Source organism: Pelmatolapia mariae, linkage group LG22, assembly GCF_036321145.2.
Source record: "Pelmatolapia mariae isolate MD_Pm_ZW linkage group LG22, Pm_UMD_F_2, whole genome shotgun sequence".
NCBI lineage: Eukaryota > Metazoa > Chordata > Actinopteri > Cichliformes > Cichlidae > Pelmatolapia > Pelmatolapia mariae.
This window is the reverse complement of record NC_086245.2, coordinates 35185283-35212036: the sequence shown is the minus strand read 5'-3', so window position 1 is coordinate 35212036 and position 26754 is coordinate 35185283. Positions and strand designations below refer to the sequence as shown.

At 40.4% G+C, this 26754-nt stretch overlaps 2 protein-coding genes and 1 long non-coding RNA gene across 5 annotated transcripts; 2 read left to right on the top strand and 1 right to left on the bottom strand.

The window, feature by feature from the left end:
- The first annotated feature begins 261 nt into the window (after positions 1-261).
- On the top strand, positions 262-6361 carry LOC135933334 (gastrula zinc finger protein XlCGF42.1-like). Its single transcript, XM_065471490.1, has 2 exons — positions 262-419; positions 4973-6361. The coding sequence occupies exons 1-2, from the start codon at positions 401-403 to the stop codon at positions 5824-5826; spliced, it is 873 nt and encodes a 290-aa protein (XP_065327562.1). The 5' UTR covers positions 262-400; the 3' UTR covers positions 5827-6361.
- Positions 6362-12456: 6095 nt separating this feature from the next.
- On the top strand, positions 12457-26352 carry LOC135933333 (gastrula zinc finger protein XlCGF57.1-like). 3 transcript variants are annotated; one of them, XR_010573723.1, is made up of 4 exons: positions 12497-12606; positions 18353-18527; positions 19729-19824; positions 19981-20614. XR_010573723.1 is itself a non-coding variant. In XM_065471489.1 (3 exons), the coding sequence occupies exons 1-3, from the start codon at positions 12543-12545 to the stop codon at positions 26091-26093; spliced, it is 432 nt and encodes a 143-aa protein (XP_065327561.1). In that variant the 5' UTR covers positions 12457-12542; the 3' UTR covers positions 26094-26352. The 3 variants fall into 3 exon arrangements, 2 of the variants coding, with proteins under 2 accessions (XP_065327561.1, XP_065327560.1); XM_065471489.1 differs by lacking the exons at positions 18353-18527; positions 19729-19824; positions 19981-20614 and adding exons at positions 23553-23884; positions 26058-26352 and having other exon boundaries at positions 12457-12606; XM_065471488.1 differs by lacking the exons at positions 18353-18527; positions 19729-19824; positions 19981-20614 and adding an exon at positions 23553-26352 and having other exon boundaries at positions 12457-12606.
- On the bottom strand, positions 20670-21793 carry LOC135933335 (uncharacterized). Its single transcript, XR_010573724.1, has 3 exons — positions 21718-21793; positions 20951-21039; positions 20670-20742 (listed from the first exon to the last, which is right to left on the bottom strand). It is a non-coding gene; the product is annotated as an uncharacterized LOC135933335 (long non-coding RNA).
- Positions 26353-26754: the final 402 nt, after the last annotated feature.

Genomic DNA, 26754 nt, shown 5'->3' with positions numbered 1-26754 from the left:
AATCTCTGTAATATTCTGGATTTTTATAATAAAGCTATTTTTTGTATATATTAGAGCTCTTCCTTAAATTTTGCAACTTTGTAATTTATTGTAATATTTAATTTAGTCCAGTTTGTTACTGTTGTTGTCTCGGAGCAACTGTAACCACATGATTTCCTTAGGGATCATGTGGATTAATAAAGGATTCTGATTCTGATGACATGCGCTTGCTTTATCGTTGTGGTTTTATTTTGAAAAATGTGCCGGAAGTGATAGCGGCCAGTTGAGCGGACTTCACGCTGCTCTCGGTTAGCAGAGAGAATTACAGCTGGATCCAGAAAGTTCTCCAGAGTCCAGTTCTGTGGACGGAGCAGAGGTGGACTGACACGGTGAACCACCGGATGTGGATTTAAAAGCGGAAATGGAGGCAAGAAGAGAAGGTTAGTTTACTCGCTGCTGCTGGAAACAGGCTCAGTGTTGTGCTAGTGTTGCTAAGCTAACGTTAGCATCGTGCTACAGATGCGGCTGTCGGAGTTCAGCAGCAGTAAACGGAACATTTCAGGAAGTCACGGCAGAACGTGTCGGGGATTTAAAGACAGCAGGCCAAAGAGTGTGAATATCTTCAGTCTGGGGTGTAGTCTCGTTGTCAGCCTGAAGGCCTGAGCCTCACAGATGCCTCCCTGTTATACTTAAAATGCTGAAATTTGTTTATATATACACTCGTGTTCCAACTGTGGCATCCGCATATTAGTCAGTTTCCACGAACAGCAGCACAGACCTGCTAGTATATGATAAAGTGATCTACTACAAGCTTCCATCACACCTGCTCAAGCACTTTCTAACATTAAAGCCTCTATGTCTGCCACAAGCGTCGGTGGTAACCAGAGACCACAAGCGAGCCTATCAGCATTCTGAAGTTTGTCCTGTGCTTTTTGTGCTGCCAAAAAACTGTTATGATGGTGTATATGTTGATTAATATTAAGTGCCCAACCAAACGAGAGTTTTACTGGTGCGTGTACATTTTTATTGGCTTGTGAAATTTTTAAAAAATATTTTAAAATATGAACGCAATTTAATCAAGACAGTATTTTATATTGTTTCACTTTCAATCTGAAAAATGCTTATGAAAACCTTGAAATAACTCTCGCGGTCCGGTACCAAACGACCCACGGACCGGTACCGGTCTAGTCCCCCCATGCCCCCCTTTAGACTCACCCCTGTTGGCTCCATGTAAAATAGAACGGCTGCCATCAGCCTTCACCCAGCTTTATAATTTAAACATAATATCAGACTAAGTTAAGAGTTCATCTGCATATGTTAATACGACTGGAGATTTTCTGCAGATTTTTCTCTGTAAAACAAACGGCGGTGGATAGAGCAGCTACAAAATTGCTTTTCTTCACATCAGAGTTTGTTAATCAGGTGCTCCTGCCAGCTTTTTCCAGTAAAGGATGTAATGGTGATCACAGGAACAGAGCTGGGGGGGGGGTCTGTCATTCTACAGTAGCTGACCACCTCAGTAACGGCTCCGCCTCTTTGCTCTTCTCGGTGTGTAAACAGACTCCGCCTCCACGTTAAACTCTGCCAGCATCATCATGACTGCTGCTGTTGTGTTATCAGTGTTTCTGTTTAAAACCGGAGGACGACTCGAGAGTTTATTCACTGATACTTGAGTGGTCAGCCCAGGGTTGTGTCTGTAGCCCACCAGGCTGAGTGCGTTGCTATTTTGACCAACAGTTCAGTGTTTTAGGACACATTGCTTTTCTAATGTACTTTTAAATTCTTGCTCATAATTCATACAGTGTTAAGAAAGAGGTTATATATTATTCTCATAGTTCTGTCATTTTTATTTAATTTTAGCTGCTAGATTTTAATGATTGTGATGAGTCAGTGATTTTTGAGAAAATTAAAGGATTTTAAGTGCGCCTTATAGTGTGAAAAATACGTTATACAGAAGAAAAGAATATATCGTGATATATATCGTTACCGCACATGCTTCAAATTATATCGCGATATGAATTTTAGGCCATATCGCCTAGCCCTATTTCGTCACTTATATCGTTATCGCAAATTTTCAAATGTATATTGTGATAAATATTTTTGGTCATATCGCCCTGCTCTAGACCCAACAATAACACAGATAGCTCCATCATGCTGTCCAGATGGTTACATTTTGAGTTTGGCTATTCCAGTCTGAGGCAGGTCCAAACGCCTGGTCAAAGTTTCTGTAGGGCTCTGTATATCTTAGTTTGCATTAGTAATGTCTGTTTTTGTATTGCAGCTTTTAGGATTGTGATTATTCAGTGTTAGGGCTGCTCAATTAATCGAATTTTAATCACGATTACGATCTGGGCTTTCAACGATCATTAAAAATGACTGAGCCGATTATTAGCACCTCCCTTGTGCTTTACTCTCGCGCTGCTCCGTGTGGCAAATCGAGCGCACCTCTCTGCATTTCGAACACGCGTCACAACAATTAAGAGGAGCTAACAGAGGGAAGCTCGGAAAGCTAAGCAGAAGTTATTTGGAGAGGAGAGTGACTGCCGTTGGTTGAAAAGAGAGGTAAAAAAAAAAGCTTCAGTGGTGTGGAAACATTATGGGTTCGCGGAGTCAGACGTGGATCAAGTAGACATAGTGTGTAAACTTTGGTGTCGTAGCTGCACCACAGAGCAACACTGCAAAGTTCACTAAACATAGATGTTTACATTTACACTGTAGAACCGGAACCGCGTAAGCTAGCGCAATAATTCTTTTTGCATATGAAACCGGAGGAGTTGTACTTACATCTTATGCCATCAGCTTGTCCTAGGTCACGGTTTCCTTCCACATAAAGCTTTGGAAAAATTGCATAAAAAGCGCTTGCAGGAACAAAAACATAATATTCCAGAAACACGCTTTGCCGATCCGATCAGCTGTTCGTAACACTTCCCACATTGAAAAAGACGCGAACTATCGCATGTCCGCCATTTCCTGCCCGAAACAGGAAGTGACGTCATTTTCGCGGAAAATGTAGTTTTTCACTTGTAGGCCTTAAAAGCCTATACTGGTGTTTTTATAAGCCATGTTTGACTCTATACTTTTCTGAATAGTTTCTGGGATGCTTAGAACTCTGCTGGAAATATTTTATTTTGATGCACATGCTGTTTTCTTTGCAAATTTGCATCATAGGATTGATTTTTGTTTTTCCTGCAGTATATAAAAATTGCTGTATCTCCAAAATAAAACTATGAAGACACTCAAAATAAATTTCCTGTTGTTGTAAACTATTTTTTGCAACTTTTTTGTATTTAAAGTTTTTAGGGATAAGCCTCTTAAATTTCTCCAAGTAGAAATATATGTAAAAAAAACAAAATACGATTTTAAATTTTTTTGTAGTTTATTGCACTTTTTTGCAGTTAATGTAATTACTATGCACTTAATGCATACATATTATTAAAATATGGGCTATAACAGTTGTATTGATGTATAGCAACTTGAAATGCTCCCAAAAATGGTTCTACAACATGTAAAAAAAAAAAAAAAAAAGAAGATATAAGCTCTGGCGGACTTGGTTCTATGGTAGGTCTTAAAGGGTTAAATAAATATCGTCAAATAATCGAGATCTCAATTTCAGTGAAAATAATCGTGATTATCATTTTTGCCATAATCGAGCAGCCCTATTCAGTGTTTACTTAAGTTCAGCTGATATTAGAGAGTTTTGGTCACAGAAATCCCAAGGAGGAGGGAAACGGTTATACTGGATCATCTCCAGCAGGAAAATAGAAGAAAAGAAGATTTAATGCAATAACATGTATTTTATTTTTATATTTTTGGATTACACAGGAGTAGATTCAATTCACTTTTCAATTCAGTGTTATTTACACAGCGCCAAATCACAACAACAGTTCCCTCAAGGTGCTTTATATTGTAAGGTAGACCCTACAATAATACATACAGAGAAAAACCCAACAATCATATGACCCCCTGTGAGCAAGCACTTTGGCGACAGTGGGAAGGAAAAACTCCCTTTTAACAGGAAGAAACCTCCAGCAGAACCAGGCTCAGGGAGGGGCGGGGCCATCTGCTGTGACCAGTTGGGGTGAGAGAAGGAAGATGTCTTTCTGAAAGCGCTGTATCTAAGGATATATTTCCTCCACTGTTGTGATCTTCAATGCCTCGTGCCAACACAGTGTAGAGCAGCTAGAACTCTACTCCCACAAAGGTCAATTATCTTGTTAATAGTTTTACTTCTTCACTGCGTACAACTCTAGATACTGTAGCTCCTGTGAAAAAGAAAGCCTCAGATTAGAAGTACTTGACTCCCTGGTATAATTCTCAAATGCGCATCTGGAGAGGAAATGGCGTCCTACTAATTTAGAAGATCATCATTTAGCCTGGAGAGCCAGTTTGCTGCTTCATATAAAAGCCCTCTTTAAACGTAGAACATCTCACCGACTGAAGGAAATAAGAACAAGCCTAGATTTCTCTGCAGCACTGTAGCCAGGCTGACAAAAAGTCAGAGCTCTGCTGAGCCAAGCATCCCTTTAAAAGGAAAACTAAGATCAGCTTGGAGCTCTGAGGAGGCAGGAATGATGTCCATCAATCAGGACTTGGTCCTGAAGCTGATATCCAGCTGAAGTTAAGAAGAGGGTTCACCACTGTAAATCCTGGCTCTATTTTCCAATAAAGGCCTTTGAATCTTATGAAATGCTTCTGATTATTCTTCACTTCATCATAGAAACATAAAATAAGTAATCTCAATAAAACCTGTATGTGTGCTCAGTGTATGAAACACATTTGTGCCACTCTACGTCTGAGTGGAAGTGTTTCTTAGGCGTCTGCTTTACTTCCCTCCTGTGTCCACTGTTGTGTTTGCAAACTGTGTTAAAGCAGGTGGTGGATACAGTGCACCAAGCAGATTAATAACAAGTCCAAGCTGTCACAAATCATCTGCATGTAGTATTTGTGGTTTCAGTGACACTGAGTAATGTCAGTGTTAATGTCTGTGTTTCAGGTTTACCTCCAGATGTCCAGAAGGTAATAGTTGGTGATGAAGAGGAGCAGGAGGGAGTTTTCATCAAAGAGGAACAGGAGGAGGTCGACATCATCAAGTTCACATTCAGTCCTGTTGCTGTAAAAAGTGAAGAGGATGAAGAGAAACCTCAGTCCTCTAAGCTTCATCACACCCTGACTGAGAAGCGCAGAGACTCTGTGGGAGGAGAAGATGCTGGCAGACCAGCACCAGATCCAGGTTTAGATCCTGAGGACAAGGACATGGAGACGGAGGTCCATGAAGGAGATCTGGAGGAGAGCAGTGAACCTTCAAGCTCGGAAGAAAGCAAAGTGCTCGCAGGGGATATGAAATGTGTCTCGGGCGAAGAAGCGCTCATCTGTACCGAATGTGGGAAATCGTTTAAGCGCATGGCACACCTGTTAAGGCATAAACGGAGCCACACAGGAGAGAAACCGTTTGGTTGTCCGAAGTGCGACAAAAGATTTGTTCAGAGCGGAAGTCTTAAAAAACACCTTTGGACTCACACGGGCCAGAAACCATTCAGCTGCTCCGAGTGCGGCCGATGCTTCATGGAGAAGGCGGCGCTGACGAACCACATGACGCTTCACACGGGAGAGAAACCGTTCAGCTGCTCCGAGTGCAGCAAACCCTTCAGCTGCCGCTCGGCCCTGAACGCTCACATGAAAATTCACAGTGGGGAGAAGAACTTCAGCTGCAGTACCTGTCTCAAGACGTTCACCTGGAATTATCAGCTGAACAGACACAAGTGTATCAGTCCGAAACCAGCCCGAAACCGAGTGCTAATGCCTCGGCCTCACAATGACAAAGTAGTTGTGTTTGTACACTTCACCTAGTGATTTCAGCGGCTGAGTTATGAAGTTTATTTCAAACTTAATTATGATTTCATGTTTCTTTGATGAATTAGATAGATGCTCAGAGCGTTTTCATTGGTCAACGACTAACTTGAGACAGGAAGAAACTTTTTTTTTTTTTTACTTGAGTGTCTTTTCAGTGTGTGTTCTTTAAAAATGCTCAGATTCACGTTTAGTTCTGGATTTCTTTTTGGGGCGGTTTGTTGGAGGCAAATTTATGAAGTTCAGAAGTAATGAAAACATCCTGATGTCATTAGCATCATCGCTCACTCTCATCATCTATGGAGGACCACAAGAGCCACGTGTATCGAAACATTACTAAAGTAATTTATTATTTTATCATTTAAAATAAAAACACTATTTTTAAATCAATATTTCAAAATGAATTATTAATCCATTAATAAATACTTCAAATCGAAAATGAATTTCACATGAATTTCACCTGTCATATATATATATATATGTGTGTGTGTGTGTGTGTGTGTGTATGTATATATCTATGTATACATACATACAGTGGCTTGCAAAAGTATTCGGCCCCCTTGAACTTTTCCACATTTTGTCACATTACAGCCACAAACATGAATCAATTTTATTGGAATTCCACGTGAAAGACCAATACAAAGTGGTGTACACGTGAGAAGTGGAACGAAAATCATACATGATTCCAAACATTTTTTATAAATAAATAACTGAAAAGTGGGGTGTGCGTAATTATTCAGCCCCCTGAGTCAATACTTTGTAGAACCACCTTTTGCTGCAGTTACAGCTGCCAGTCTTTTAGGGTATGTCTCTACCAGCTTTGCACATCTAGAGACTGAAATCCTTGCCCATTCTTCTTTGCAAAACAGCTACAGCTCAGTCAGATTGGATGGACAGCCCTTTGTGAACAGCAGTTTTCAGATCTTGCCACAGATTCTGGATTGGATTTAGATCTGGACTTTGACCGGGCCATTCTAACACATGGATATGTTTTGTTTTAAACCATTCCATTGTTGCCCTGGCTTTATGTTTAGGGTCGTGGTCCTGCTGGAAGGTGAACCTCCGCCCCAGTCTCAAGTCTTTTGCAGACTCCAAGAGGTTTTCTTCCAGGATTGCCCTGTATTTGGCTCCATCCATCTTCCCATCAACTCTGACCAGCTTCCCTGTCCCTGCTGAAGAGAAGCACCCCCAGAGCATGATGCTGCCACCACCATATTTGACAGTGGGGATGGTGTGTTCAGAGTGATGTGCAGTGTTAGTTTTCCGCCACACATAGCGTTTTGCATTTTGGCCAAAAAGTTCCATTTTGGTCTCATCTGACCAGAGCACCTTCTTCCACATGTTTGCTGTGTCCCCCACATGGCTTGTGGCAAACTGCAAACGGGACTTCTTATGCTTTTCTGTTAACAATGGCTTTCTTCTTGCCACTCTTCCATAAAGGCCAACTTTGTGCAGTGCACGACTAATAGTTGTCCTATGGACAGATTCCCCCACCTGAGCTGTAGATCTCTGCAGCTCGTCCAGAGTCACCATGGGCCTCTTGGCTGCATTTCTGATCAGCGCTCTCCTTGTTCGGCCTGTGAGTTTAGGTGGACGGCCTTGTCTTGGTAGGTTTACAGTTGTGCCATGCTCCTTCCATTTCTGAATGATTGCTTGAACAGTGCTCCGTGGGATGTTCAAGGCTTGGGAAATCTTTTTGTAGCCTAAGCCTGCTTTAGATTTCTCAATAACTTTATCCCTGACCTGTCTGGTGTGTTCTTTGGACTTCATGGTGTTGTTGCTCCCAATATTCTCTTAGACAACCTCTGAGGCCGTCACAGGGCAGTTGTGGAGCTGTTTTGCAAAGAAGAATGGGCAAGAATTTCAGTCTCTAGATGTGCAAAGCTGGTAGAGACATACCCTAAAAGACTGGCAGCTGTAATTGCAGCAGAAGGTGGTTCTACAAAGTATTGACTCAGGGGGCTGAATAATTACGCACACCCCACTTTTCAGTTATTTATTTGTAAAAAATGTTTAGAATCATGCATGATTTTCGTTCCACTTCTCACGTGTACACCACTTTGTATTGGTCTTTCACGTGGAATTCCAATAAAATTGATTCATGTTTGTGGCTGTAATGTGACAAAATGTGGAAAAGTTCAAGGGGGCCGAATACTTTTGCAAGCCACTGTACATACATACATACATACACACATATATATATATATATATATATATATATATATATATTAGTGTTAGAGCAATGGCTGCAATCTATAGCCTTTAAACTACCAATTAAAATGCTGACAGTAAACACATCAGTCCAGATGTTAGCACATTACATTACAGAACTGAGACGGGGTGATTAAAGTAATAGCTGTCAGTTCTCTCATTCCTTATATCACTGTGCGCTGCTAAGACTGTAGATTTGATTTGAGTTCATTTATTGTAACATGAGCGCCCAGATTCATTCTCAGCTGGACATAAATGATGATCAAGTTTTATTTTTGACATGATGGCTGTGTTTATTAATGCAATTTGAAAATTAATACTCAAAAGATGGATGTTTGATGAATTCATCAAGTCCCAGCCTCTAACACAGTGTGCTGACTCTTAGCTTTGAATGTCAGGTATATGCCAATAAGTACAATTTAAGCACTCACTGTGGTAAAGATGCCAGGACTCTGCAGTCTATTTACACCTACAGGCCAGTGGACACTCTTTCAATGATGAGGATGTAACATCCTGGACAGGGAGGAACGCTGGTTTGACCACCGAGTCAAGGAGGCCATTTACGTGAAAAGGGAAAGACCATCTCTGAATGGAGGAGGGGGCCTAAGGGTACATCTGTCACCATCTTACAATGCTGTGATTGCAGCCATTCCCCAACTCTCTGTGAATGGGACTCATGGCCATTGATCAGTGGTCATGACCTCACAGCCCATTGTTAGTTAGTGGCGCTAGTTTATATAAGATGTTTTTATAAGGTTGGAAACCTGCAGTCAGCTGAGACTGAAGAAGTCACCTGATGATGATGATGAAACATTTCTCCCACTGAAAACGTCCAGATGAACAGAATCAACTTTAGGATTTCCTTACCTGGATGATTGAGCATGCATCAGGACATTCAGTAGGTAACAGTCTTTCACACTAAACACAAAGTCAAGAACAAAAACCACTGAAGTCAAGTTACAGAAACATAATTTTGGAACTTTCTGTGAAGATTTCAACCACTTTTCCTCTATTTGTTTTCAAATGAAGCTGAATCAGTGGCTGTCAGTAAGCTTCTCCATATCAATGCCTCTGAAACAGAGACATCAAAAGAATAAAGATGGAGGACATGAATCATTAAATCTGTTGCTGATGTTTAAAGCGTTTGTTTGCTTTAATCCAGTGTGGGTTGTTTCATGGATAATCTGAGTTCCTCCCCTCTGAACCTTCAGGATCAGCTGCTCTTACCCCTCAGCTGTTAAAGGCCGATGGGGTAAAAGGAGGGGCGGGTACATAACAGACACCACAGTTTGTAAATGTTCGTTAAAGGTTTAACTTTCATTCTGTGAACATTATCAGTTAGTTACAGGAAGTACACAGGAGTTGGGCAGAATTGAATGTTTTTTAATTATTGTTGAAGTGCAGGAGACATTTTCATTCTTAAAAAATTGTCACTTTTACACAAAGAATCTCATTTAGAGAGTGAGGTGGTCGATTCGAAAAATGCTGTTTTCTTTTCAGGCTTGCTCATTAGTTTCACACTAACTGTAATGATTTTATCACTGGAAAACGTGCTAGATGTTGTCTGGATGCATGCTCAACAATCCATGTAAGGAAATCCCAAAAAGCTGATTCAGTTCATCTGGATGTAGCGTTTTCTGACCGACTTGAATGATGATGAAACGTTTCTCTCACTGCAAACGCTGCAGCCAGATGAACAGAATCAGCCTTTTGGCTTGTACATGTTACAGTTAGCTGGTAAATATAGTGAGATTTGAAGACAGTCTTTGCATTTTCTCTTAGGCGGTGTTACCAGCAGCAGCATGGCACAGTTACTGTTTCATGGTAGCTGAGTGGGCTGATAGTCCACACAGGAGAGGGCACAAAGGGAAAAACAATCAGAGGTTTTAGAATAACTTTAATAAATCTTTGTACACTATCAAACGTGGGTAAAAGACTTCCAGTTTAAATCACCTCCTCCAACAGCCATGCCTGTCACTACATGTAGAAAGGAGCCATAAAACAAGAGCTGGTAACTGATCTGGAAGCACACCAGCAACAGACTCTGGAACCTTAACATGTTTATGAATACAGGTGGTTAATTTGATTTTTGTAGGGAAGAAAAAGTTTGCAGATGTTTGCACTGACCTCTCAGGGCGCTAAGGCTACGTTCACACTGCAGGCGAAAGCGCATCAAATCCGATTTTTTTGACCCTATGTGACCCATATCCGATCATGGTACGACAGTGTGAACGGCACAAATCCGAGATTTTCAAATCCGATCTGGGTCACTTTCGTATGTGGTACTGAATCCGATACATATCTGATGTTTTAGAAAGCGACTGCTGTTTGAATGGTCATGTCGCATTAAATCGGTCTTTTACGTCACTGACATGAGACAGACGCCAATTATCAGCGTTGGAGAAGACATGGTGAACGCTTCCTGGCCACGTGAACATTTTATTCTGACAGAAATCTGCAACTATCCTTTGAAACACCGCTCCTCTCTAAAACAGCAATAAGGATCATTATTAGGCCATATGTAAATAACACAATAACTTAAAGCAAAAATTGGGAAACGTAAAGTCCGAAGTCTTTATATTAAGGCCATCAGTCAAACAACACTGTTTGCTCTGGGTCTAAACAGAGCGCGTTGTGTGTGACGTCTTCTTTTGCGCATGCGGGCTGCTTTGAGGGTTCACACTAGAGCGCGTTTGCTGTCACATTTTAATTGTAGTGTGAACAAGCAGACAAAAAAATCGGATTTGATCAAAAAATCGGAATTGAGCATTAAGACCTGCAGTGTGAACGTAGCCTAAGTGTAAGGTGAAGAGTCACAGTCTCAAGCTTCTGTGCATGTTGGGGCATCCAATCAGAGCCACTCAGAAGGTCAACCCACAGCGAGGTCAAATGCACCACAGCAGATACTGTCTGTGGGATGATATACTGCCTCTGGTTCTGAGCGCATAGTCAAGACTGCACAACAACATGTCCAGCTTTCCTTCAGTTACTCACAACCAGCACTCATCCACTAAACCTGACTTTAGTGCTGCATTCCTTTTACCTCGGAGCTGCTCCGCACTTCTGCGTTGACTGTGTTCCAGTAGTAGTCGGAAAAACAGGAACTGATTTGCTCCGGCGTAGACCCGGGACACGCTGGTGAGATTACGTCTGTCGGCTGTCCTGGGAAAGGTTCGATGTTTCTCCAGATAAGTTTGAGGAGGCGGTGAGAGGGGGGTCGGGTCGCCCCTGCTGTCAGCTCCATAACCCGACTTCAGATAAGCGGAAGAAAATGCACGGATGATTTATTTTAGATTTCAACTTTACTAAAGTGGTTGCAATGAATGTTTGAGTCATTGCATCATGGATAATGCACGGCACAGTGAGCCACACATTTCAGTTTGTTTTTCTGATGTTTGTTTTTGTCATATCTTAGTATTACATGAACATTGTTTGTAGTAACATGTTTTCATGTTTAATGTCGGTTTAGTTTCAGTGTTTTTTGTCTTCGTTGTCTGTTTGCAGTATAACGCGTCATGTTGAGGTGCTGCACAGTAGGATTCATTATTGACCAATGTGATTAAAATGGTTTAAAATGCCTTTGTTTTTCGTTTTGACATTTTCCATTTAACGCTTCTCAAATGTAACTTATGTAATCCTCACATGAGACAAAGCCAAAGGCACTCTAACACCCCAACAAAGCAACAAAAGGAGAAACCTGTAAAAAACAAGCTGGAGGTTCAGTCCTTCTGCTTCAGTCATAAATACACAGTGAGCGAGCACCAAGAAACAGAACAACAGAGAGGGACAAGAAGAGTCAAGAACAGAAAGACAAGGATTGAATATATCAGATGATCCTTTAAGTAATATAAGACAAGGCTTGTTTGTGTTCATGCTGTTAGACCAGAATGGAAACTGTAAGGATCACAGGTTGGTAGAAATGTTTCTGATAACATTGTAAAATCTGACCTGGTGTGACCCACAGAGCAGAAAAGAGCAGTCAGAAGAAAGAACACAAATTTAACCCTGTATCAGAGCCAGGCTGCTGAAAAACACAATAAGCAAGAAAAAGACGGCAACAGCCAAAGTGCAGAAGCTGCCGTCCATAAACGTGGGTGACCTCACGGTGCCTCTGTTCTTTATATACAGTCTTTTCTATCACATGTAGCAGGAACGAGGAGCAGACACTGGCAGCATTAACCTGGTGTTTGAACGAGAAGGTCCAACTAGCACAGTAATAAACTGTTCACACCAAAGTAAACGTTCACTTACAGAAATTACAGAGAGGATGTAAACTCCTTTCGTTTACATCCTCTCATTTACTTAAACCTAAAGTGAAAAAATAATCATTCAAAAAAACAAAAAAAAACAAAAACTTGAAAGATTATTTTACTGTGAAAATCGCGCCCGGAAGTAGTTTTCTAACATTAGCCCGTTTTATCGATGCTGCAGCAGAGCAAACCACGTCTCTCAAACAACAAATAAACAGCCGCTGGGTGTTCTGCGGTTCTGTGAGCGGAGCAGACATGGACCGCTACCGTGAAGTCCCGGATGTGGTTCTGGACCCTGAACCGAAGCTGCAGGGCGAAGGTTTGCTCGGTTTTATCTACCGGAACCGCGGTGCTAAGCTATTGCCCAGCTAAGACAACAGTGGTCAAAAAGTCCGACAAGAAAACATGTCTTTGTCCGACTGTCCGCCTTCAGAGGCTTTTGTTACTGGATGAGAGGCTGTTTAGTGAGTCAGTGAGACACTGACGATCCCCGGGAGGGAGCAAAGAGGCGCTGCAGGGAAAAGTGAAAGTCCATGAAGCAGGCTAACCCCTCAGAGCTGGGGATGGGAAGCTCCACACAGACGCTGTGTGCAGCTTCAGATGTTTCGAAACACTGCTCCGAAGCGTGGTTTAAGAAAGCGAGTGACTCAGGTGGTGTGTCAAGTGTGTTTCTGAGTTTTGACCCGAGTTGGCTTTAAAACTTAAACTTTCCAAGGTAACAGTATTCGTAATTTATTTTCCAAAAATTGCATATGGTCCTTATTTTGTAGCTGGATCATACAGTAGCTGGAGCAGTCTCAGATGGAGTGCAGTCCACGTACCTGTGGCCAAGTGCCATAGCCTGCAGCCAGATGAACACACATCTGCACCTGCCTCTATCACCACGTCGAGTAGAGAAATTGTATCTTGCCACAGTCACTCATCCAAAGTCAGGTTGTAGAATGAAGCAACTGAACATGCTTAAAGTTACTGCAGATTACTGTGCACTAGGGCTGCCACAAACAATTATTTTGATAGTCGACTAGTCACCGATTATTTTTGCGATTAGTCGACTAATCAGATCATGCATCCATTGGATGTAAAACATACAGCTTATTGCACCAGCATGCATCTGCTCTTATATAACTATCATTAGCTTACAGCTTTAAGTGTTTAAGGTGCTAACTAAAAATAAAGACAAGATGATAGTTTATTACATTTTAATGAAATTTGCAGATTGTCTCAGTGGAGTTTAATAAACTCAGCCGTCTGCTCCTTGCTATCTAAAAAATATCAGGACACCGGAGTAAATTCTCGAGCATCTCACACTTCTGATAATCAGCTGTCTGCTTGATGTTTATTCAGCTGTGTACAAACTATAACTTTAATCTCAGCCAAACCGATTTACTCAGGAACAAATAAAACACTGAAAAAAGCCAAACAATAACATTTTTAAGTTATCTAAGTGACTTATATATCATGCTTAACCTGAGTAGCGAAAGACGGCGGTGGGTTTGAAAACGATTTGCCGGGAGTCCGGTGTTCTCAGCGGCTCTAGTGAGCCTTGAACCCCGGCTCGCTATCGAGCTGGTGGCTAACAGACGTCTCCGAAAATGTCGGAGCGCTTTTGAAAATATGTGGTGTCTTGATAAACCGAGCAGATATTTGAGGTTTACACAGCTACATTCTCGCCTGAAAATATGTTAAACGTTTATTTTGTGACCCAGAAAGAATAATGAGAGTAATATTAAAACTAACTAGCTAACTGGCAGCCCTACTGTGCACGTGTGCACGTCTCAACTGTGCATCGCTCGGTGTGTTCATGTGGCCTTCAGGCGCTCCAGTGTCTTTAAAGTGTAAAGGCATGCAGGTTACCTGAACCATATGTTTTCTGTTGGTGCATCAAAGTGACATTTCACGAGGTGATGTTGAGGTAACCCATTCAAGCTGCTTCAGTCTTAGGTATTGATTTGTTTATCTTACACACTGATCAATTTCTGCACCAGAGCTGCTCTCGCCACAGCCACAGCATAGCTGGGAAAGGTCATTGAAAATGCATGCTACAAAGAGGATATACATGCAAATACTTTCAATTAATATCCAGACAAGTGTTCGTTTCCAGAGAAAAGACACAGGCAGAATATTCTAACACGATGCGATGTTACAGCACTAGTCAAATATTAATGTGTAATATTTGTTTAAGACATATTTCTTTGTTTTGGAAAACAAATTCAAATCATCATAAACAAATGCCAAACTATATACACAAAGTTGTAGAAATCACCACTCCTAATTAGGCATTTCTTACTGATGTAGGTAGGCTGACAGTAAGTACACAATACCATTTCATTTGGTTTAAGGTTTATGTGCAAGACACAAGAACAGAAAACACTGAAGTTACAAATGTATTATCCATGAAACGGGAATAAAACGTGGTGCAGATGCTTGTCACAAGTTAATGTGGCTGTAGGCTATGGAACGCCAGGACTGTCATAATGAATTAATTAAATACACCATTAAATAATTAATTAAATGTGGCAATAATTAATTAAAATGGGAAATAATTAATTAAATAAATATTTTGGACACATTTAATTAATGAATTGATGGAGTATTTAATTAATTCATTTTGGCACAGTTGACTCCTTCGGGTCTCACCATGAATTTATTTTATCTGTCAACCTCACCCATCAAACCCAGGGGGCGGGGTTAACGCTGATCGAGTGAAAACCATTGCTTTGGCCTGGTGGCCATTGTTTTTAGAAGGCGTTTCTGCACACCAACAACCGGCATGTGGAAACTAACAGAACTGAACTTTGAAAAACCCTGTTTGTGTCTCACCAAATACCGTTTTAATATTTTTTTTTAGCCGAGAATGTAGTGGTTTAATCTTCAGATATCTGGTCGGTTTGTCAAGATACAGCCTCTTTGCAAAAGTGCTTCGATGATTTCGGAGATGTCTGCCCAGCCCAGTCTCACGGCAAAGCGTGGGCTAGACCCGCTCGCCTCACATACAATCAAGCTGTTATTACCGCTGACAAAGCACAGGCCCCGGTAAACAGCTGTAATAACCCCCGCAGTACACTGACTTCATTTACTGAGGTTATATTTATCGGGTTTTTATTTCCTGATGTTCATATGTGTCATACGTGTTTCAGTTGCCAATTCTGAATTATAACTAACATTAAAAACATGTTTAAGGAGGAGAGAGAGCAAATAAATTCGATTAACATCTGATCTTTGGGTTTTTGTTCAGTAATCGGCGTGGCCTGCGTATAAACGCATAAACTTTATTAAAATAGATAACGTTGGTGTTTCCATCATGTATTAACTGTTAGGTTTAACTGTACAAAGGTTGTTCGACACTATGACACACGTACAGACTTCATGATGTTCGGCTAATATTTTTATTGTGAATATTAGTCATGAGGGTAAACGGCCCTGCACACCACGGAGCGAGGTCAGCATGTCCACGATATCTTCAGCTCTCTGAGTTAATCCAGAGTTTCCCAGCTGACTAATCTAACGGTCATCTACGAATATGTCATGGGTCATATCAATATGATTTTACAGAAAAGCATCCTTATTACTGCCAACTATTCCAGAGACGTGAAAATCTACAGCATAAAGAACACAAAAATATAGCAGTCTAACGCAACACTGTAACAGAGATGAACGTGTCAGTTTGTCACAGATCAAAGTGTAATGAAAGTGATTGGTTGAACAGGTGTTCGTGATCTGTGTTATCTGCATTTTCATCAGCGTAAGAGACTCAGCAGCAGATTAGAAAAACATTTATACATTTAATAAATCACCAAATTAATACACGCAAGAAGAAACGAGCAAACCTGTTCCGACAATTTGAGTTTGTGTTCCCTCAGCTGCAGACTCGCTGCTGTTTAAATGTTTGAGAGGAAGATTAGATATAAACAAACGACAAACAGACTCAGTCTGCGTTCACATTTGATATGAGGCCAGGACGGATAATGGCTGTGTACTGTTTTAAGATCATATATGTGAAATTGTTGTCTGACCTGCATCGATCCAGCCACTCAGAGTCCGTGGTTACCATGGTTACTGCATAAGCAGCTGTAATGTAAACATGCTGTGAACAGCATTTGTTTATTTGTTTGCCATTTTCGCAGTTACCTCGTGCGTGAGAATATCACCAGGTGAACTCACGACAGTTTTTAATATTTTATTGTTCAAGAGAAAAAAGACTGCCGGACTGTGTTTAAGGTAAATGTCACAGATGAAATATTCAGTGTTCTAGGCATTGCCAGGAGCAAACTTTCAGAATCGTTTGGACTTCTGAATTAATTAATTAATTTTTTTTAATTCTACAACTTCAATTAATTATACGTGCATGTGTAAAACAAAATAATCCCCTCTCTCTTATTATTATTTTTCCTGTGGATTGTGAATACTAGCCAGAAGATTGTAGACTATCTAGAACATTATATCGATATGTAATTTATATATCATAATAGTGCTGGGCGATATGACGATATATATCGTGTGGACGATAGAAAAGTGTCTATCGTGCCATTTGTCTTCTATCGTTTCTATCGTTTCTAGCCCGAATTTTACAAATTGTTACATAAAATATATCATTAACCCTTTACAACCGGTCGGAGCAGGCAAACTCCGTTTTGCCTAACTATTTTTAAATCCCTGTAGAACTGTAACCACGTAAGGTAGCGCAATAATGGGTTTTTTTGCATATGAAACCGTAAGCGTTGTACTTACATCTTATTCCATTAGCTTGCCCTAGGTCACGGTTTCCTTCCACATATAGCTTTGCAAAAATTGCATAAAAAGCACTTCCAGCGACAAAAACATAATATTCCAGACTTGCAGCAACAAAAACATAATATTCCAGAAACAGGCTTTGCCGATCCAATCAGCTGTTCATAACACTTCCTAGTTTGTATATAAGTCAGCGCGAACTCTCGCATGTCCGCCATTACCTGCCCGAAACCGGAAGTGACGTCATTTTCGCGGAAAATGTAGTTTTTTAGCTTCAAAGCCTATGTTGGTGTTTTTAAAAGTCATGTTTGACTTTATGTTCTTCTGTATCGTTTCTGGGATGCTTAGAAGTCAAATTACACTGTTGTAAATAGTTTATTTTGATGCACATGCTGTGTTTTTGCAAATTTGCATTTATTTATTTTTATTTTTCCTGTAGTATATAAAAAATTGTGTGTCTCAAAAAAAAAACTAAGAAGACACTCAAAATAAATAAATGTAAAGATAAGCTCTGGCGGACTTGGTTCTATGGTAGGTCTTAAAGGGTTAAATAGCCTGTGCAAATATATTAGTGTTGTCTTCTCACTATACATACTCTTAACAAGACAAAATAAAGTATTAAAAAATGATATTTTTCGCAAAGAAACTCTGTCTTGTGGTTTTGCAACATGGTGCTGCTTTACGTGCACCCGGATTTGCGACATGCTTTACAGTAATTCAAAACAAAGACTGCACCCTCTCCACTCGCTGTTTACAGACTGCATACTTTCCAGATGACCACAGGTCAGGTGGTATATCGTGATATATATCGTTATCGTGATATAAAATAATTCATATCGTGATAAATATTTTTTCCATATCGCCCAGCACTATATCATAATATATAAATATCTTATTTGAATGATTACTAGCTTATAGGTTAGAGAAAGACAGACTGGTGGGTGAGCTCCAACACTCCTATCTGCAGACAGAGAGAGAGTGGTACGCTGCACTGGAAACTCACTAAAACATCTAAATAAAAGCCGCCTCTGCTTTCAGTGAGAAAATACAACAGCTTTGCCTTCGTCTGTTCCTAAATTTTTTCTACTTTCAACAGAAAATGTAATTTGCAGCATTAAGTGACTTTATCCTCAGTATGTTTTTTCCTTCTTCTTTTTTCCCACTGATGCTTTTATTGGGAATAACTCAAAAACTATGGGATCAGAACGATGCCACCTTGAAATGAAACTGAAAAAAATATTGTAGTTGAAATAAATGTACTGAAAAATCTTGTATTGAAAGTGAAAATAAAATTGATAGTGAAAAACAATTAATTGAAACTGTCATTTTTTTTTCAGCTTCAATCTGCTGGCACTGTTTTGGCGTCCGGGGGCGCGCTTTAGGGGCGGGGATTCTGACCCGCGTGTATTTGCATACATTATAGAGGCCACTAGTGCTGACCAAGCTGCCATCTTTCTCTCTTCCCGTCTTTCAATGGCTGCTTCAATTTCAGCTTGACCCTCTAAACCGCAGGTAAGTAATCATTTTTTGTCATCTTTCCTTGCTGTCCCACTGGACTGGACATTAGTTTAGTTTTTTTAGCTAAAGATCTCATCAACAGGCAGTGTTGGGGAGTAACGTAATACATTCACCGGCGTTACGTATTTAACATACAAAATATGAGTAAATGTATCCGTTACAGTTACCGTTTAACCGTGGTATTCAGAATACAGTTACTTTGTTGAAATAAATGGATTACATGGCGGTATTTTCCTGCTTCATATGTTCGGCTATGCCCTGTCTATTTCTGGTAATTCCACGCCGGTGGAAACCCAAACAAAACACGCAATAAGAAGCTCTAATGCTCTCTCTATCTCGCAGCCCATGTCACCCCTACGTGAGTGAAGAAATATTTGTAAAAATTATTATACAAAAAATTATTTAATGTGAAGCAAGCAAGCAATTTATTTATATAGCACTTTCAGATCAGCCCCCAGCTGAACACAAAGTACTGTACACTTGACATGCCAAGGCAATAGGCAGAGTGTTACAGGCAACGCCCTAAAGCATGTAGCCTCATGGGCAGTGTAGTCCGTGCTGCAGGGAGAATGGACTGCCATACCTGTTATGTGTCTGTGAGCGAGGGAGGAAGAAAAAGGAAAAGTGTCTCCGAGCTGTCACGGAGCAGAAACGGGAGCTGGAAGCATGTAAATATAATAATAACCACTGCAGCCAAGAAGAGTGCCTGATGAGCCCAGCTGTAAGTAAGCTATTAAGACTCGACTGTACACCGTGTTCGTGTTTTCCTCTGAAACAATAAGTTCTGTTGGAGCAGCCTTTCAACGCCTCTCTCTGTCTCTGCTAGCAAAGTTGACCCAGACAACAAAGTAAAGCTAGTTTTCAGCTACGAGCCCGACACGAACCCAACGTATTAGCTAGAGGTCCCTTTACTACGGTTCGGAGCCGCGGACCTGTTTTCTATACGCGCGGAATAGTTTTCTATACGAGATCGCTGCAAAAAGTGCAGCCTTACCTAATGTCCACCTACTGTTACTCATTTATATTAAGATTTAAAGAGCTAGTTGGTATTGGTATGGCGAGTAACCTTCAGTAATAGTAATAAATCACACAGCAATAGTACATTCATGTAGTTGTAAAGTTTTCAGAATACATTACTTCTGCAATGTGTAGTGGAATACATTTTTAAAGGTAACCTTCCCAACACTGTCAACAGGTTAGCACCTCATACCGCAGTGCAGCAAAAGCAGTCTCATGAGCGCTGGGAAGGACAAGCCCAGAGCCCAAAACAGACAGTGCAGGAGATGACAAGGTTAGTAATTGTATGGTGAAATTATACTTTTAATTATCTTGATTGGCAAAAAAAAAGTAAATAAAAAATCTGCATTTTAAAAAGTTATTTCTGCTTCTCACATATAGGTCATTTCCAAGATTTTTTTCAAAACTTCTTCCCTTTATTTCATTACAGCTGTCCTGTGCCAGATGTTCTGTTGACCCACAGTGAGAGGCATCATTTCAGAAACACCAGGAAGACTGAAACTCATCGCCGGGATCAAGCAGGGCTCGTGATCTTCACCAGCAGCTCCCTCACAAGAAGGATAAACCCAGCATTTCATGAACACTGATGGAGACCTTTGCTTTGAGTAATGTTAGAAGTACTCAGATAATCCTCAGAGGGTCTGGACTTTTACATAATATAATATCTTTAAGTCCTGTAGAAAGTTAAATATATGTTGTGCTCTCTGGTTACTCTGGTATGAATCACTCTGAATTACTTTATGATAAATAACACACTATTGTCAAAAAACAGTGAAAGAATTCCAGATCACAAGTTTTTAGTTCAAAATACAAGTGACGACCTTTGACTTTAATCAGGTTTTATTTAACTGTGTCAGAGAAAACATCACGTGCTCTTCATGTAGCTGAGTACATTCAGTGTTTAAAACAGAAGCTGTGCAGGTCTGAGATCAGCAGTTTTCTGAAAGATCAAACTGAGGTCCTGTTAATGCTGATGTATAGTGACACAGTTACATGGGTGGTTAATCCTTTTGACTTTTTGTCTTTAAATTTATTATTAAAACAGCTGCAGCTTTCACTACAGCACATGTGGTACTTTAACCTTTGTACTGTTTTCTTCAGTTAATTTTGGAGTTACTACAAAGAGTGAAGATATAGGATGATCTGTCTGCTGTCACTGGGTGGTGCTGAGGTCTGAATCTGAGGGCAGCTCCTGTAATCACAAACAGAACAGAATCATGACAAACTGAAATATAAAGTTAATCTCTCAAATCTGAAATAGAGCTGATTCCTTCTCTGTCCTCACACACTCAGGATCTGAAGTTGTTCAGTCCTACAGTTCTGCTGACAGCTGACATATGAGCTGTTAATTTTTTTTTAAAAGCCTTATATACTAACACATTTTCTAATATCATGTTTACCTTTGAGTTGTTGATGCTTTATAAATGGACATCTGCAAAGATGAGATGATGGAGCAGGTTTCAGTCGAGGTTCAGTCTGCTGCTGCATCCTGGTCACAACATACAGAGGTGTTATCAGCAGTGAACAAGAAATATTAATGCTTCAAATTATTTGTCCTAAAGGATGCAAGCTGTACAGAGTACTGCACATGTGACTTTGTGAACATAACGCATTAAAAATAATTCGGACAGTTTTTTAACCTGAATATTTGCAACAAACTCAGTAAAAAAAAAAATGCTAAAAAAATAATCAGAGGAAAAATTAAACATTTTAACTTAAGCTGCCAAGCGGAAGTAGTTGGTTTCAGTAAATAAGTATCAGGCTTTGCTATTTAATCCGTAGTTATTGACTAATGAGGGGTTACTGAAGTGCCAGGTTTTTAAAAGTTGGTGTTAATGTCCTTCCACATGTGGAAAGCGACAGAAAACATGCTGCTGTTTGCACATATTTAATAATCAGCTCTGCACAGGAGCAGAAGCAGAGTCCAGCCTGTTGCTCTTACAGTATAATACTCAGAATAAAAGTACAGTAACCGTGGTTAGTCACTAAGCAGCCCGGTGCGTTTCTCTTGATTTCTTTAGTCAGGGTAAATTCATTCACCTGCACGGGTTAGCTAAACGACCTTTACAAAACAAGTTTCCCCTACAGCCGAGTGCTCATCTTAGCTAGCTAGGTAGCTAGCTAAGGACCTAAGTTACGGATTAGCTTACAAACACATTTAACTTACCAAAAATAATGCGGTGGGGCCTCAGGTCCTCCTGTCCGGTAGTCCAATTTACTGAAGAACATCTCGGGCTGTCACTTTGAAATAGTCGGTAATGTCAACGCTGGACCTCTCAGCATCTGCCATTCCCGAACAGACACATGCAAGTTTGTCCGTGACCGCAGCCAGTCATTGGTCAGTATTATAATATATGCAAATACATGAGGGTCGGAATCCCCGCCCCCCAGCGCGCCCCCGGACGCCAAAACAGTGCCAGCAGAGTGAAACTGAAAAATGGTTTGAAACCGAAAAACAAAAATTGTAAGTGAAAACAAAAAAAATTACAGTTTCAATTAATTGTTTTTCACTATCAATTTTTCAGTACATTTATTTCAGTTACAATATTTTTTTTTTTTCAGTTTCATTTCAAGGTGGCATCGTTCTGATCCCATAAAAAACAACCAGAGTTGTGCAGGTTCACTATGACCAAAGCGCCACACTCACACTGACTAAAACATCATGCAAGTGTTACATGTTGGAAAATCCAGAGCAGTTTAAAGTTCAGGAAAATTTCTTCATGGTTAGAGGTTGCTGATTTAAAGATGCGTGTTAAATAGTCTTTTATGATTGGTCAGAAAATTAGATGTTAACTCCCAGAAAACTTGAAAGTCAAGCAAATACATCCAGAGTCTCTGAGCCAACAGCCCAAAAGCAACTGTAACCCTGTGATTATCACAGTAAACATAGTAGTCACTTCTCTGTGTGTTTTACTTTAGACATCGATGGTGAGAAACACAAATGTTAACAGATAGAGAATTTTGCTGACGCACACTCATCCTCAGTCACAGATTGCTGTCTTTATTCTTCTGTCCTTGTTTGTACTGATGGTCACAGTTATCCACAGTGCATCACTGTTTCACAGAAAAGTATTATTAAGATGTGGCGATGGCCAAATTGGCCAGCAGATGTCACTCTGTGGCTCGATTGAATTCCAGCCCAAGTGTTTCAGTGTTTCACGAAGCCTCGCTTCATCCATCACTACTCAGAGGCGTGCACTACCTCCTGTGCCCCTCCTGCTCAGGCTCCAGATGTTCTCAGAGTCCTCAAACCTCAGAGAACAACTGGGCTGGAACATTCTAAGGGAAAGAGTAAGATTTGGACTGTCAGTCAGTATTATTGGTAGCTTCTTTAATCACTCACACCAGAACTGACATGATCTCAGCCTGAGACCGCCTCACTTTCAGTCTAACCATTATTTTGTTGCCAGAAACTGCTGGCTTTCATTTCATTTCTCTGGTTGCTTCGTCCCGCTGGTCACTTCCTGTGCGGATGCCTTCAGATCCCTCTAAGCATTTTGCCTACTTTCACATAACTTCTGACTAATAACCTATAAAATAGCGCTGTCCTTTTTGCAGATATCTTCCTTTTAAAAACAAATATGTGTATATGACAACTGTTCTTAAAAGAACAAAAACATCAATAATCAGCAGATTTAAAATCTGTTCTTGAGAAAAGTCAGTAGTATCCAAGAAACAGTTTGACTCCTTATTTATCTGAGACAGTTTTCTACTGAGTATTATTGTATTGTACCTTATAGTATTAAGCACCTTGAGGCAACTGTTGTTGTAATTTGGCACTATATAGAAAAAAATGAATTAATCGGAGTTTGTAACCACACCAAAGTATAGTTTAATAGTTTAATATATACCTGACATTTCCAGGACGCCTCTTCTTTCTGTTATACAGGAACAGTTTAGCAGGTTGTTGCACAGATCCTATAGGCCTGTGAAGATTAACTTAAAGCATCATGTTAGAACTCAGTTAACAAGCTGTTAGCATCTGTCCTATCTGTGTTTCAGTTTTACCGTCAGATGTCCGCAAAGTGATTGTTGGTGAAGAAGAGCAGCAACAGTGGAGCCCCCTCCTTGACTCAGAGCACACACACATCAAAGAGGAGCAGGAGGAAGCCTGGAGCAGCCAGGATGCAGATCAGCTTCGACGTCCACAGGAGGCCTGTGTCACCATATTAACATTCAGTCCTGTGAAAAATGAAGATAATGCTGAGGAGAAACCAGAGTCCTCTCAGCTTCATCGCCATCAGACTGGAATGAAAAAAGAAGCCAGGAACTCAGACCCAGAGAGCCATTCAGAGCCAGGAACTGACAAAGCTTCAGACTCTTCTGAGACCGAGGTGAGTGACGGTGACTGGGAGCAGAACAGGGAACCTAAGTCAGGTCAAAAATGCCTGAAAAACCACAACTTCACTATTATCGACATTAACTGTAACATTGAGCGATCGTTCAGCTGTTCCGAATGTGGTCAGAGGTTCGGCAGAAAGCCACACCTCAAAGCACACATGAGAATTCACACTGGAGAGAAACCCTTTAGTTGCTCTTTTTGTGGCAAAACATTTTCTCAGAAAGGAAACTCCATCAGCCACATGAGACTTCACACAGGAGAGAAACCTTTCAGCTGCTCCATCTGTAAGAAAAGTTTCAGGTACAGTGGTGACGTGAGCAGGCACATGAAAATCCACACAGGACTGAAAAAAGGCCGCAGCAAGGTTGGCGACATGCTCAGCAGTGGCATTCACGTGGGGTCAAGACCTGGCAGGAGCTTACATCCAGACACATCCTTACAACCAGGAAGTGATGTTAAAGCCCCAGAACCTGAGACTGAAGCCAACCACGAAGCTTTGAAGGAACCCGGAGAATCTCTGCCCCATTTAAACTGTCTGAGGAGTGACGCTGTCTCTCTGAGTGAGATAAGAAGTACTGATAAGGAGGCATTTAGCTGCTCTAAGTGTGGACGGACATTCTGCCGTAGAGACCACCTGATCAGCCACATGAGAACGCACACTGGAGAGAAACCATTCAGCTGCTCAGTCTGTGAGAAACGTTTCAGCTGTAGCGGGAACATCTTGGCACACATGAGAATCCACACAGGAGAGAAACCGTTTGAATGTTCATTCTGCGGGAAGAGTTTTAGTCAGAAAGGAACACTGCAGCTTCACGTGAGAATTCACACGGGAGAGAAACCCTTCACCTGCCCTTTTTGTGATAAAAGATTTGCGCACAAAAGACGCATGACGCTGCACATGTCTGTCCACACAGAGGAGAAACGGTTCAGCTGCAGCACTTGTGACAAAAGGTTCACCTGGTATACGCAGCTCAAAACCCACAGGTGTGTTGGCGAGCCGTCACAGCTCCGCCAGAACCAAAGTGAGAAGGCAGTTCCTCCGAAGGAGTCCTTCAGCTGCACTGAGTGCGGTAAAATATTCAGCCTCAAGGGCAATTTGAAGACACACATGAGAATTCACACAGGAGAGAAACCATTTGGTTGTTCAGTTTGTGGAAAGAGTTTTAAACAAAACGTGCATCTGACTGAACACATGACAATTCACACAGGGGAGAAACTCTATAAGTGCAGCATCTGCGGTAAAGGATTCAATAAGAAGTTACTTATTAAAAACCACACCTGTGTTTAAGCTTGGACGCTTTATCAGCTCTGATCACATCCACAGATTTATATTCATAAGTCACTTAATATTAAAGCTGTAGTGATTCATTGTATGTTTCTGAGTGTTGCATACATTTTTGTTATTTATATTGAAAATATGAAAGCATTGAGCCTAAATCTTCCTGCATAAGGTTTAAATGCTGCATCCTGACAGCAACAAAAAGACTGGGATGTGCAATATATTCATAATGAACTTGTAGAATAAATTTGTCCAAAGAAGCAAGTATGTTGATTTAAATGTTTGTGGCTGAGCATACATGAAAACAATCCGCCTCACTTTTTAAATCACTTTGTTCTATCAAATATTGCATCAAAATTATATCATTGTCTGAATAAAAGAAAAACAAACCTGTTTAAAATGCTGCAGTTTGGATGAGTTACACCTGACCCCCTCAGAATCAGCTCATCTTTCTTCTGCAGGAGTTTAGTATATTTAATCACACTATGTTAAATGATGTTACTTTCATACTATGAGTATTTTCACTTACAGAACCTCAAAGTATTTGGTCTTCACTCTGTGACACTGCAGGAAACACAGACTATAGACCAAATCTGTTTCTGTTTGTCAACATGAGCCATCACACGGTTCAGCATCAGTGTGATGAATCAGTCCTCTTTTCATACAAGGGTGATCTTAGTTCCTTCTGTGTCAAAATAGTTTTCTGATATAGGAAGTTTTTAACCCTATGAAGCTGACTCGTGCCTGTGAAATCACGTTCTGTGTAACAGATTGGACAGACCACATCAGCCTAACAGCTTTAGGTCCTGAATAAGGTTTTATGACTGTTTGAAGGTTCTGGATCCCAGAAAACTCGGGCTAAATGTTGAACTTCTCGTCAGTTTAGAGGGGGGCTGCTGCTGCTGCTGCTCGTCCATGTTGATCCATCCATGTAGAAGAAAGTCTGCTGGTGCTAAAGGAAGTCGGCCACTGACAGATTTTTCATGGAATGATGCTGCTGTTGAAATATTTACTCTTGAAACCTCCTGACTCCGGAATTTCCTTCCTTGCAGAAATATTTTCAGTTTGTGAATATGTGTATTTATACCTTTAAAATTCTGAGTCTAAAAGCTTTATTGTCTGCACACTTCTTGATTGTGAGGCTCACATGAAGCTGAACTTTGACAACATCCCTTTAATGGCTGAGTGATATATATATATCTATATCTATATCTATATATATACATATATCTATATATATATATGTATATATAGATATATAGATATATATATCTATATCTATATACATATATATATATATATGTGTGTATATATATATATATATATATATATCTATATATATATAGATATATATATATCTATATATATATAGATATATAGCTAATAAAGTGTCAGGTTAATTGATTATTTGTAAGCTGTGTGATTTCATTTTGTTCTTATCAATATAAAATATACATATATGTGAAGACAGTGACTGTTTATGATCACCAAAGATCTGAGATGATCACTCATGTGTTTGCGGACTGCCAGTTCCTTGGATGCACTGCTGTACTGAGCCTGCCAGTTTCTGGAGTCTTCTACTA

Excerpts from the sequence above, each read along its gene's own strand:
- LOC135933333 (XM_065471488.1), top strand. The coding sequence starts at position 12,543 with ATGGACCGCTACCGTGAAGTCCCGGATGTGGTTCTGGACCCTGAACCG. Across the intron at positions 12,607-23,552 it reads ACCGAAGCTGCAGGGCGAAG|TTTTACCGTCAGATGTCCGC; the intron begins GTTTGCTCGGTT and ends TCTGTGTTTCAG.